Raw genomic sequence first — 14358 nt, forward strand, 5'->3', positions numbered from 1 at the left:
TGACTTCGGAATTGACTCTGGCTTAGTTTTAACATGTTTGACCTACTTAACACATTTCCTAAACAGTGGTAAACAGATAAAGTTTTCCTTTTCCGGCTACCCTGAAAAAGGGTGTTTTTTCCTCAAATGTAAATATACGTGGTCTACCCGAGTATCCTGTAACCGTTTCCAAACCTTTTTCTACCTTTTTCCTGACCACGCAAGATATGTTTACAGTGAGGTTTAAACCTAAGACCTCTTGTGAGGAACTCGGCCCACAACTCATTCCCCCATTTGACTAAAAAATTTAGTTGAAGTTTAAGAAATACTAATACTTTTGGAAGCACAAGTTTAATAACCAACAACCCAGCTGTCAATTTCATAATGTGAGAGACAAACATGACTTACAATATATATATATATATATATATATATATATATATATATATATATATATATATATATATATATATATATATATATATATATATATATATATATATATAAGTGGTGCCATGGCTTGAACCCCCTTCATTTTGGTGGCAACATGCCCCAATCATTACCAACTGCGCTACGCGCCATTGCTTTAAGCAAAACTAATATTTGCACATACATTTTGTTGAAGATTCAACTTGGTTCGACTTACAACCATTCAAATCCCCTTGCCCTAAGCGCACATTTTCTCACAAATACTAAACAAAAGAATAGCTATCTGAGAAATTGCTTGGGTTTCTAAGGTGCTGGGCAAGCAATTACATTACCAAAAGCTTTTGCTAGAGATCTCCACACAAACCCCAAAAAGAGATCTTCAAGCAAAATTAGTATGGTTTTACCACTAATATTCAAAAAACGAAAGTTACCATTTTTATACATTGCAACTTGTGTGCCTTTCCATTTTACCTTTTGTGATGAAAACGAACCTTCAGCAAGAACTGCAGTTTAACCTGTATCACAATTTAGTATCAGAAACTGCTGGGTTCATAGGCCAGTGGGTGTATACAAAGATACGCCATAATGCAAACTCAGACAAAATAAAAAATAAAACTATTAGGAATTAAAAACTGTAGATAACAATTTATTTAGGAGAAATTGATAATGCGATACAGTGAGGATATCATCTGGTGATTTTTAATTTCATAAACGGTAGTGTTTCTTAATTACTATTTTCAAAAAAAACACTCAAATACAGAGTACTACAACTTTAACTAGATAAACCAATTCAATCTTATTCTAATAGTAAAAATCACAATTGGTTTTAATTACATGAGTTACATCGGGGCACCATTTTATGATGTTAATCTTTTATAAAATGGACCACTAACTGAAAAAGATAAATCACACACAAACTTGTTTCTTGAAAAAAAAAAAAAAAAAAAAAATGAAACGTGAAAATGAATATATGAACTTACTTGGCTGGTGTTGTACACAATGTATTCGTTATACATCAATTCCGATGCCTTGACATTTGATGATACTGGCTTCCCACAGGGCACGACAACGTCATCTCTCCATTTCACGTGTTCGGATTCATCAGGGATCTTTTTGCCAAGCCCCTTAGTTGAGTCTTTTCCTTTTGGAGGTTTGTCCATATACTAAAATCAAAAAAAGAAAAAGAAAAAAAACAGCCATGTAAAACATATACATGTAACAAAACATAGGGGATAAACGGCGCAACATTATTATAGATAAACAATGATTATATAACGAGAATCAACCTTGGCCTTCTTTAGTTCATGTATCTCACCCAAAGCAACTTCGCTAAGTAGCATTAACCCAACTGGATTTTTCTTGTCCGTGAAACAATACTGAGCACTTTTACTCACCAAGTCAGCAAAATATATACCTTTGCCAAACTACAACACACAAACATTTTTACAAAGTGCGCATTATTATTATTATAATATGTAAAACATTAAGATAATGTAATACACACACACACACACGCGCGCGCGCGCGCGCGCACACACATGCACAGAGATTGAGAGAGAGAGAAAGATGGAGAGAGAACCATATAGCCAGTTGCAGGAGCCTCAGGAGGAGCTATTCGCAAACCTTGGCTTAAAATACCGACAAAGTTTGTCAACCGAGAACCTATCATCAACAACAAATTTTAGTACGGAGTAACATATTAATAATTTTAAGAAAATGATTTGAACCAGGCATGCACAAGTAAAGTGGGTGATTTAGGAATTTTAACACATTTGATGTGAAAACATAACAACTCAGGTTTTACTTTATTATACAACGGTTCAGATGAAGAAGATGGTATAAGTGTAAAAGGGAAACAGGTCAAATGGTTTAAAAGTTATAAAGTTTTTACCTCCTAAATTGTTGTGTAATTAAAACTAAAAAAGGTTGGATACATACATCAAAATTAGTTGATGTTATCATATTTAAAATTTTAAAACCCTACAAAAGTGTTGCTTAACGATTTGAACTCACAGAATCAAACCTACCGTGCCACAGCAGCATTTTGTTCTTAAGTTTATCTTTATACGGAACAAACTTATCATATTCTCCTTGTCTTTCAACTGTGAAAACTTCTTCCAGTTCAAGCGCCCAATCCTACAAATGACACCCAACTTTCATATTACGTGTAATATAAAATAATAAAAGACCAAAATAGCCTTCAAATGTTTTGAGCCACATGACTATATGAGATGGTAGAAGACGTAGACAGACCGTATGCGTAGGGGCGTGCGTAGTTTGAAGATACTTCTCGACTAACTTATAATCGTCACTATCATGTGGAAGTGGGACCATTTCACATTGAAGCTTTTTATATTTATCATCAAGAGAATCATCATTGTCAACATCAAACCCAACTATCTTGGAAGCTATTTCAATATCTTGAAGTGCTTCCAACATTTTAACCTATACAAAATATAAAGTAAATTAAAAAAAGTCAACCAAATCCATGTTTATAATCATTTTAACTCGAACCCATTTTGTCACTTACACCATTGATTTACCAGTAAAATTTATCAAATCTGTTTCTTGTAAGATAATGAGAAAACAACTAAATTCATTTATAAAAAAAACTGTTGGTACCTTTAATTTAAAATCATCTTCATCCTTGATTACATGTGGATGCACAGAGGGAATAACTGTAAAAAATCGGTTGCTGGCATCAACAATCATGCTTTCCTTTATTGCAGGGTTATCAGTCGTCTTGTTCAACAGATTCTGAAGCTCAGTCAGTACTTCAAAACCTGAAAAAATAGTAACATAAAATATAACAAACATCGTTCCTTATAAAATGAACTTTTTCATAAATAGAAAAGATAATTTCAATAACATGTTTCTACGTGAATCTACAAATTTATTACTGCGAGATATCAAATAACGAGAATCATATCATATAATACATGGTGCATATGATAGTGTTTTAACATGCATTTTTTTGAAATAGTAATTAAAAGAAAGACATAAATAAATAAATATAGTTATTTATATTATTTATATATTATTATATAACATAATCAAAACGAAGGATCTTGTTGAAGATTATATTAATAACAGTTATTTTGCAGTACCTTTCTGGATATTACTTTTGCTAAGCTTCCCAAGAGGCATCTCGGCCATATTAATCTCGAATTCCATCATTGCAGCACTGCAAATTTCAGATTTAATTACTAAAACTCCTATAAGCACACAGAGTAAACTAACAGATATATATATATATATATATATATATATATATATATATATATATGTGTGTGTGTGTGTGTGTGTGTGTGTGTGTGTGTGTGTATATATATATATATAAATTGTATTAACCGGTATGTTTCCACGTTAAACAGCATCTTCATCAACTCTGCTAATGGAGGTGGAAGTTGACTTTGAGCATCTTTGATTTTGTTCTTCGGTTGTGAATCTTTGTTCACCCCATAATCCTGCACAATCAAGCAATTTCAACCCATTTAGATCACATATGTAAACATTTTGGGATATAACTAATCTCCAATGGATTAAAAACTAGTCAAATAACTAATCTCTTGCTAAAGAATAATGGTAGATCTCTTTGTTCTGGGATTTAAAACTAACTTCATTTTATGTTTTGACAATGAACAAAAGTCTTAAGGAAGGATTGACCAGTTAGTCAACCCCCCATGCCAACTCCATATGAGAGTAATTAAGGAAGGATTGAATTACAATATCCAATGGATAGAATCTTCCGGGTTGTTTCTGGAGTTTCTTTTGTTCCCAAGCCTCCCATGAGTTTCCAGTCTTTTCAAGAAACAAACGTTTAAACTCTTGAATCGCATCTGCCTTATTCATCTCTTCCAACTTGACCCCTCCAATTTTTTCGTTCCCAACTCGACCCCACTTTCGGAACACGTGACAGTCTGATCCTTTATCATCTTCAATAATCTGAAGAATATAGTAACTTCATCCAAAAAAACATGCAATAAGTGAATAAGTAACGGAGTAACAGGACACATACAAATATAGTGCACAATTTGTAGTCTAAACATTAACAATAGTTTACTAGAGCCTAAAACGGGCAAAAAGATGTGCAATTGTGCATTACCTTCAGTCTTCGATACATACATTCGATGCGTTCATTGTTTATAAACTTTTGGAAAGTGTTAGTTGTGATATGTGCAAAAAAACTACCTAATTAAACTATCTAACCCGCCCATTTTGACACAACCAGTTATTGATTAACGGTTAAGGAAATACCTGTTGACACCAGTGGATAGGTCAGATAAGCTCAAAGTTGTATTAAAAATACTTTTTCCATGCTCTAAGATATGGCCTGTATCTTGCAAACCGGATGCTTCATGCACAGCGCTCCGTCCTTTGACTTTAACTGTGACCATACTTTTGGTCTCTTCACCGCCTTCGATTTTATATAAATCGACACGAAGTTTCTTCTGTCTTCCAAAGCAGTCAACCAAATAGTCCTCCCTCACAACAGGTATTTTCATCCTCCTGCCACAATATTATTATAAACAATTTCGCTTAGCCGATTTAATATTCCAATAAGTTCATCAGATATGTATATTTGCCTTATTTTGAACCTAAATAATTAAAGAATATTAACGAATAACAGAATCGTAACAGGACACTCGAACGCTATTGCAGCTTCATACTACAATAATTAGTTTTAACACGTCCAAACTGTCACAAAAAATAAAATTACTACCTTGCCTTTCTTATCTCAGCATTCAGATTATCGGGCACTCCGCAAACAACTAAGCAGTTTGTGTCTGCCATATTTACATGAAAGTGGTTAGTATATTAAAATTGCATATTCAAACACAATAATAAATGAATCTTTCTATATTCTACCAGGAGGTAAATTCGGCTGATTCACTTATAAATGGGTCAATTCATGTCGTGTTTTATCACCAATGACAAAAGGTTTAAATGGCTAAAAAGAAGACGGATCAAGTGAGACAAACAAGTTGAAAGCCACCAAAAATGTAGTTTAAATTCATAAACCCTCCTATATCATAGTACTCAAAAATAGTAAATTTTTACTAGAATAGCATGTCTCTTGTTAATTGTTATCATATCAGACACTATAATTACTTATGATAACTATAACTATATATTTCTGATAAAAAGTGTTCAACCTTACCCATTATGACCCGTATATGAAACTGACATATTACCCAACCCACCCACTTTTCCACCTCTATCATGTAAATAATACATACCTTTCTTCATTTTTGCATGAAGTTGTCCACCCACATTCTCGATTTTGGTCTTCCATTCATCCTACGCGTTACCAACCATCAAAAAGTTGTTATCTTTATGATTGTCTAATAACAGAAAATGTATTATCTTTATGATTGTCTTATAACAGATAATGCATTAACAATAATACCATGGTTGTTGTAGATGGGACGCCCATAATACAAACTTTCAGATCTCCCAATTTTTCACTGTACGATGACGATTCGGACATTCCATTACCAGCTAGTTTTCCATGAGTTGTGGGTGAAGTTGGAGGCATTATCCGAACGGGTTTTGCCACCGTCTGAGTCTTGAACCACTGAGGATTCATTACACGTTAAAATTATTATAATTTGTATACCCCAGTTCGAACAAAGTAAAAATCGGACCCATTTACTTAAGAACACGTCGACATAGGTTGTGCATAATCTCAAACAGGTCATATAAAAAAGCAGCCATATGGGAAATGGGTCGAAGGGGTCAAAGGACAAAGCAAAGATGGCCCGTTTCAATTCATATTATACCTGCCTGACCCACCCAAACAATGAATCAGTACCTGTTTAGTTACATACCTTCTTTAGATATTGGTTTTTGGTTCCTTCTGGAATCTTCCATTTTCCTTTTACACGATCAGGCTCAGTAGTGGAGTTTGCACACTTGCTCCACTCGGTTAGAAACCCTTTGCATTTGTACGTACCTCCCGAATAGTGAAGATGCCCGGAACAAAGCGAACAATTTTCAAGAGCTCCAAAAAGCATCCCATCAGCACTAATCAAAGGAACATGCAATAAAATTACAAAATATGAATATTTTTTTAAAAACTTAAACTGTCTAAAGCTATAAAGAGTTGAGAAAAAATGGGTTTACCAGCGGTCGCGCAAGTCGAGTTCGGATCCCGATGAATCTTGATTATTAGCTTCCAACATCTCCCGTAACTCTGCGTTTGATACGTGCTTTTTAAGATCATCTTTAAGGGCCCACAATTCTTTAGATTGGGCCTCTAGTAGACTATGAATATTAGACGGTTTTAAGTCACAATCTTCTGTTTTAGCTATCTTTGACTTTTGGTCACGGTCAACAGCTCCTTTACGTTTAGCGCTTCCTTTTACAGACTCTTTCTCCGCCTTCACTTCGTCTTTACCTAAAAGAACAATTATAAACGGGTAAAATCGAAATGAACCGAATATACTTTTTGTTGAGAAGTCTTGAAATTTGAAACTACCTTTTGTGGTGGTTGAAACCTTGTTGACAATTGAAACAACGGTTGACTTATTTGAATCTGACAGGCTTTCAAACCCATCCAAAGTTTCGGGTTTAGTAGTCGGAAAAGAGTCCATGAAACACTTAGCATGATGCCATGCCAAGCCTCTAGGACCTTGACCCTCGGGCTTACTAGATATACGAACCTGTACATTTTATTTTATAAACAAATTAATACAAAAACAAAATCAAAAAAAAAATGTAACAAGAAACAATGGAATTCAGTTTTCAGGACGTTATTCCACCAACAACATAAAAAAGAAACAAGAAAACTAGAGGTAGCAATTTCGACCCATTAACTTCTTAATGGATCAGATACATTAAAAGAAAAAACAGAGTAATCAAATAAATATATAAAACCTTGAAAATGGGTCAAAACAGATAGAAAGTCACCAATATATTTATCAACGATGACGAAGTCATTTAATTGAAAAGAACAAAAGTTATACATATTTTAGACACAAAATATATTGAAGAACCAACACGACTGACTAGCCCATCTTGCCACCCCTAAAACAAAATTACCTTGTTCAAATTAAATATAAAACAAAATACCCACCTCTCCAGCTGGGATCTTTTCATTACAGATCTTACAAGTAGAACGCGCAGTTTTTGCAGGTTCAACTGTGCATTTTGTAGCAGCCGAAGCACTAGCAGGTGTACTTTGGGACCCACTGCCACCACCTTCGACATACTGTCTTATCTTTTGTTGATCTTCCCAACGAAGTGTTTCAATACCTTCTACATCATCACACCTAAAAACGCAACATAAATGAGATAAGCGTGTTCTTGAAATAGACCAATCAAAATATGTAGCTATGAAAAAACACGTACGATTTTATTTGTTTTGCCTTCTTGAAGATGCACTTAGCATGATTCCAATTCTGTTCAGGAAAAGTACAAAATCACGCATTTTGTAACAAAAATCATAATATATCAGACGCATACATCGGCCATTCTCGCAGAAGCAACAAAATGATTATTTTGGCTAAATAAAAACCAACAAAACGGATGGAAAAAAGAAAAGAAGGCAAATCATATAAAGGACTAGCTTTAGCATAATAACCAAAATGGGGTTTCTTGTGAATAAAATCAAAACCCTAACATTATTAAACTAAGCCCTTCACCATTAATCATTAATCAAACACCATTAAAACAAAAAATTAAGAAAGACTAAATGGATATATGGACATATCAAGAAATGTATAAAAAAAATTATAATTAAAAAAGGGAGTTTAATTTAACTTAAGGAACAATGTTAATATTAACTTAGCAACAAAACACATACATAAGCAATCAAAGTTAGGGTTTCTTGAAAAACACTAAAATCCAACTAAACATTGCATTGCAAAGCAAAACCCTAACAATATTAAGACAACAACCCCATTTACAATCAAGAAGACCTAATAAATGGGTATACAAGAAAGGTAAAATAAAGTAAAAATATAGATTAAAGTAATAAAATTTAGGAATGAGAGTGGTGTGATTACAGGCATGAAACCGTCAAATTTAGTGGATTGAACCATTTTTCCAAGACGTAAGATTTCTTTATCGATAGGGGATTTGCAGGTTTTGCATGAAGATCTTGCTGATTTTGCATATTCAGCCTTCCATGGCTTTGGAGGACTCGCCATTTTTAGCACTCACTGTGTTTTTTCTCTTCTACTATTGGGTTTCGCATGAACAAGAAGACTGGCAATAAATGTGATTTTATTTTTGGATTTTTTTTGTTTTTTTTTTTTTTTTCTGTTTCTTGAATATATTTGTTACTGTACTACCTTTTGACGCACCACCGTGTGTCGGTGTCATGTATCAAAATGTTTCTTTTCCCTTCTAATTGTTATAATAATAATAATAATATAGATATGGATAGTCAATTTTGGTGTATACATATAGTCAATTTTGGTACACAAAGTATGTATTTTTATATTGAGATTTTAGGCTATAAATACTCATGAATGCAAGCATTAAACTTGCACCATTTCTCACACTTACAAAGTGTTTCTTTCTTTCTCTCCATTATCATCTTTGTTCTTACACTTCATTATTAGTATTCTAAATCAAGAATCAAATCACTAAAGGTAGTTATAAGCCTACTGAATTATAACATCAAGAATCAAACCACTAAAGGTAGTTATAAGCCTACTGAATTATAACACGTTATCAGCACGATAATCTTAATACTAAATATGGTTGGCTCTGCCACCAAAATGATATATGGTCGGTTATACCACCAAAATGATATATGGTCGGTTATACCACCAAAATGATATATGGTCGGTTATACCACCAGAATGATATAGGTCGGTTATACCACCTGAAAAAATATATGGTCGACACTGTCGCCAAATTTTCATTTATGTTTACTAATATTTATATTTTTGTTATATAACATTTATTTATGATTGCTTACACATGGTCGACACTGTCACCTACTTATCATTTATGTTATATTAAATTTATGTTTAATGTTTATATACTTATGAATATAAATTGACTCTAATTTATCATGATGTTTGTTTTAATTTTTGATAATAGAAAATGTCGAATCTGGAAAAGCTTAAATTTACTCCTTTAGAATCAACTGGAAACAACTACATGCCATGGGTTATAAAAGTAAAAATGCATCTTAAATCAATGGGCATTCTTGAAACCATAAATGAAAACAACACTTGTTCTGAAAAAGAACAAGCTACGGCATGTTGCTTTATTCATCAACATATTGATGAATGCTTACAAAATAATTATGTGACTGTAGAAGATCCCCATGTTTTATGGGAAGGTCTCAAAAGCAGATTCAATAATCAAAGAGAAATTTTACTTCCAGCTGCAATGGAACAATGGAGAACATTAAGGTTCCAAGACTTTAAGAAAGTAAATGAATACAGCTCAGCTCTGTATAATACATGTTCACAACTTAAATTCTGTGGACATGAAATTAGTGATGCAGACATGATGGAGAAAACTTTCTCCACAATGAATGCTGCAAACATCACAGTGCAAAGAAATTTGAGAATGCTAAAGTTCAAAACATATCCTGAACTTAATTCATATCTCTTAGTTGCAGAGCAAAATGATGAGCTATTAATGAAAAATCAGCAATCCCGTCCTACTGGTACACTTGCAATCCCTGAAGCAAATACTGCAAATAATTATAAACAGGGACAAGGACGCGGGCAAGGTCGTGGTTATAATAACCATCACCATCATCATGCCAAAAGCCATAACTATGGTAGAAACCATCCTTATGGTAATGGTAATGGGCGTGGACGTGGTCGTGGTCGTGGCCGTGGTGGTCAAAGAAATAGTAATCCACGAAAATATAAATATCAACCACAAAACAAGCCCATTAAACAAGATGTTGAAGAAAATTCTTCTAAAAATTCTGAAGAATCTTGCTACAGATGTGGTAGAATGGGCCACTGGGCTAATACTTGCCGAACATCTAAACATCTTGTTAAGATGTATCAGGATTCGCTGAAAGGTAAAGAAAAGGAAGTAAATTTTGTGGATAATATTGATCCAACAGTCACTGAGAAACCATCTGATTTATATGAAGATTTCTTGAATGTTTAAGTTGTGTGTCTTTTGAAAAATAAACGATTTAATATCGTCTGTCTTTGTCATTATGTTTGCTAAATGTTTCAGTACTATCTATTTGCGTTTAAAATATTGTGTAATATTAATGTACTCACTATTTATTTCTTATATATGAAGTTCAATATGAATTTTGCTGGAATACAACATCAATCAAGTGGTGGAGATCTCTGTATAGCAGACAGTGGAACTACACACACTATACTTAAATCCGAGAAATATTTTATTGATCTAAAACCAACGGAAGGAACTATACATACAATATCAGGACCTGCTAACTTGATAAAAGGGATAGGAAAGGCAAATTTCATACTACCAAATGGTACAAAATTTTTAATAAATGATGCCTTATTTTCTCCCAAGTCAAGCAGAAATTTATTGAGTTTCTCCGACATATACCTTAACGGGTATGATTATCAGTCAGTGACAACAGAAAATGAGAAATATTTAAGTATCACTGACAAGAGTCATGTGGTTGAAAAACTGCCAAGACTTAGTTCTGGATTACATTATACACATATAAATGTACCAGAAATACATATGGTAGTTAACGAAAAATATATTGATCCTGGTGTATTCAGTTTATGGCATAACAGATTAGGCCATCCAGGATCAACAATGATGAAAAGGATTATTGAATGTACTCATGGACATCCACTAAAGGATAGAAAAATCCATCATGATACAATGGTTCCATGTACATCTTGCTCTCTTGGAAAATTGATAACTAGACCCTCACCACTTAAGGTTGAGAAAGAATCACCAATGTTTCTTGAAAGAATTCAAGGTGATATATGTGGACCAATTCATCCACCATGTGGACCATTTAGATATTTCATGGTTCTAATAGACGCATCTAGCAGATGGTCTCATGTTTGTCTGTTATCAAGCCGTAATGTGGCATTTGCAAAATTTCTTGCCCAAATTATTAAATTGAGAGCTCATTTTCCTGATTACACCATTAAAAGGGTGAGACTTGATAATGCTGGTGAATTTACATCTCAAGCATTTAATGACTATTGCATGTCTATAGGAATTATTGTTGAACATTCTGTTGCTCATGTGCATACACAAAATGGTTTAGCCGAGTCATTGATTAAACGTTTACAGTTAATCGCTAGACCATTGATAATGAGAACAAAACTCCCTGTATCTATATGGGGTCATGCAATTTTACATGCTGCTGCATTGATTCGCATCAGACCAAGTGCAAGTCATAAATATTCCCCCCTACAACTTGCTTTTGGTCAAGAGCCAAATATTTCCCATCTTAGAACATTTGGTTGTGCAGTGTATGTTCCAATTGCGACACCACAACGTACAAAAATGGGTCCTCAAAGGAGGTTGGGAATATATGTTGGATATGAAACATCTTCAATATTAAGGTATATTGAACCTATGACAGGTGACGTTTTTACAGCACGTTTTGCTGATTGTCATTTTAATGAAACATTGTTCCCTAGATTAGGGGGAGAAATGAAAAATAAAGAAAATGATGTTTCATGGTGTGAACCTCAATTAAAGTATCTTGATCCTCGCACAAAAGAATGCGAGACAGAAGTTCAAAAGATAATGCATATACAAGAACTTGCAAATCAATTGCCTGATGCATTTACAGATACAAAAACGGTGACAAAATCATATATACCAGCAGTAAATACTCCAGCTCGAATTGAAATTCCAAAAGCTGGCAATAACGTCACTCATGAATCTTTGCCACGTCAGAAACGTGGAAGACCAATCGGTTCAAAGGATAAAAATCCTCGAAAAAGAAAATCAGCTGATAATGAAGTAAAAGAAAGTGTTCAAGAAGAACCACAAATCAGTACTCCTACTGCAGAGGAGATTGATGATGTCAATACAGAAATTGCAATCAATTATGCATATTCAAAAATATTATGGAACCGAAATGAAATGAAAAATCTTGATGAGAAATTTTCATTTAATGTTGCATATGACATCATGAATAATGATGATGATCCAGGACCAACATCTATGGTTGAATGTCAAAATAGACATGATTGGGCTCAATGGAAAGAAGCAATACGAGCTGAATTAGAATCACTCAATAAAAGAAAAGTTTTCGGATCCATCATTCTCACTCCTAAAGATGTGAAACCTGTAGGATACAGATGGATTTTTGTCCGAAAAAGAAATGAGAAAAATGAAGTTACAAGGTATAAAGCTAGACTTGTAGCTCAAGGTTTTTCTCAAAGACCGGGAATTGATTATGAAGAAACTTATTCTCCTGTTATGGATGCAATTACTTTTAGGTACTTAATCAGTCTGGCAGTTTCTAAAAATTTAGAAATGCATCTCATGGATGTTGTGACTGCTTATCTATATGGATCACTTGATAGTGATATATATATGAAGATACCTGAAGGATTTAAGGTACCAGAAGCATCAAATGCAAAACCCAAAGAAATGTATTCGATTAAATTACAAAGATCTTTATATGGGTTAAAACAATCGGGACGTATGTGGTATAACCGATTAAGTGATTACTTGATAAGCAAAGGGTATACAAATAATCTTACTTGCCCTTGTGTTTTCATTAAGAAAACAACATCCGGATATGTGATCATAGCTGTTTATGTTGATGATCTTAACATCATAGGTACAAATAAAGAGATCCATGAAGCCATTCAACTTCTAAAGAAAGAATTTGAAATGAAAGATCTCGGAAAAACCAAGTATTGCCTTGGTTTACAAATTGAGCATATGCCTAATGGTTTACTTGTACATCAAACAACATATACTGAAAAGATTTTGAAACGTTTCAATATGGACAAGGCAAAACCATTAAGTACTCCTATGGTTGTTAGATCACTCAATGTTGAAGCTGATCCATTTCGTCCATGTGAAGATCAAGAAGACATTCTTGGACCAGAAGTACCATATCTTAGTGCAATTGGAGCTCTTATGTATCTTACAAATTGTACAAGACCTGACATTTCTTTTGCAGTTAATTTGTTGGCAAGGTTCAGCTCTGCTCCTACCAAAAGACACTGGAATGGGATCAAACACATATTTCGATACCTTCGAGGAACTACTGATTTAGGATTATTTTATTCTAACGAATCAAAACAAGATTTGGTTGGTTATGCAGATGCAGGTTATTTATCTGATCCACATAAAGCTAAATCTCAAACTGGATATGTATTCCTAAATGGAGGTACTGCAATATCATGGCGTTCTCAAAAACAAACACTTGTTGCTACATCGTCAAATCATGCCGAAGTGATTGCATTACATGAAGCTACTCGAGAATGTTTTTGGTTGAGATCAATGACACAACTCATTACTGATTCTTGTGGACTAGAACGCGATAAAAGTCCAACAACTATCTATGAAGATAATGCAGCTTGCATAGCACAGATGAAAGAAGGGTATATCAAAAGTGACCGAACAAAACACATACCACCTAGATTCTTCTCATACACTCAAAATCTCATTAAGGACAACCAGATTGAAATGAGATATGTGCAATCTTGCAAAAACTCTGCTGATCTTTTCACGAAAGCACTTCCAACTGCTATTTTCAGAACACACGTTCATAACATTGGCATGAGACATGTTCAAAAGATGTAACAGCTGAAGCGATGTCTACTTGAGGGGGAGTCAACTCCATGCTGCACTCTTTTTCCCTTAGCTAAAGTTTTTTCCCACTGGGTTTTCTTTAGCAAGGTTTTTAACGAGGCAGTAATTTATAGTTGATCTTCAACAAAATAAAATTGCTATCCAAGGGGGAGTGTTATAATAATAATAATAATATAGATATGGATAGTCAATTTTGGTGTATACATATAGTCAATTTTGGTACACAAAGTA

The 14358-nt window shown here is 33.8% G+C and overlaps 1 protein-coding gene across 2 annotated transcripts; it reads right to left on the bottom strand.

Annotated features, from left to right (window-relative positions):
* Window positions 1-528: 528 nt before the first annotated feature.
* On the bottom strand, window positions 529-8633 carry LOC139899266 (poly [ADP-ribose] polymerase 1). 2 transcript variants are annotated; one of them, XM_071882085.1, is made up of 20 exons: window positions 8418-8633; window positions 7762-7811; window positions 7487-7682; window positions 6890-7073; window positions 6535-6808; window positions 6240-6435; window positions 5819-5986; window positions 5649-5709; window positions 5132-5195; window positions 4666-4917; window positions 4135-4369; window positions 3760-3875; window positions 3516-3592; window positions 3031-3191; window positions 2662-2853; window positions 2436-2544; window positions 1988-2070; window positions 1695-1832; window positions 1389-1571; window positions 530-923 (listed from the first exon to the last, which is right to left on the bottom strand). In XM_071882085.1, the coding sequence occupies exons 1-20, from the start codon at window positions 8559-8561 to the stop codon at window positions 876-878; spliced, it is 2931 nt and encodes a 976-aa protein (XP_071738186.1). In that variant the 5' UTR covers window positions 8562-8633; the 3' UTR covers window positions 530-875. The 2 variants fall into 2 exon arrangements, with proteins under 2 accessions (XP_071738185.1, XP_071738186.1); XM_071882084.1 differs by having other exon boundaries at window positions 529-923; window positions 6535-7073.
* Window positions 8634-14358: the final 5725 nt, after the last annotated feature.

Source organism: Rutidosis leptorrhynchoides, chromosome 3, assembly GCF_046630445.1.
Source record: "Rutidosis leptorrhynchoides isolate AG116_Rl617_1_P2 chromosome 3, CSIRO_AGI_Rlap_v1, whole genome shotgun sequence".
In the NCBI taxonomy this organism is placed as follows: domain Eukaryota; kingdom Viridiplantae; phylum Streptophyta; class Magnoliopsida; order Asterales; family Asteraceae; genus Rutidosis; species Rutidosis leptorrhynchoides.

Bases quoted from the DNA above. Each gene is read 5' to 3' on its own strand.
- LOC139899266 (XM_071882084.1), bottom strand. From the start codon at position 8,561: ATGGCGAGTCCTCCAAAGCCATGGAAGGCTGAATATGCAAAATCAGCA. The intron at 2,545-2,661 runs GTCTGTCTACGT...TGTCATTTGTAG, and splicing joins CGCACGCCCCTACGCATACG to GATTGGGCGCTTGAACTGGA. The intron at 924-1,388 runs GTAAGTTCATAT...ATTGTGATACAG, and splicing joins TTGTGTACAACACCAGCCAA to GTTAAACTGCAGTTCTTGCT.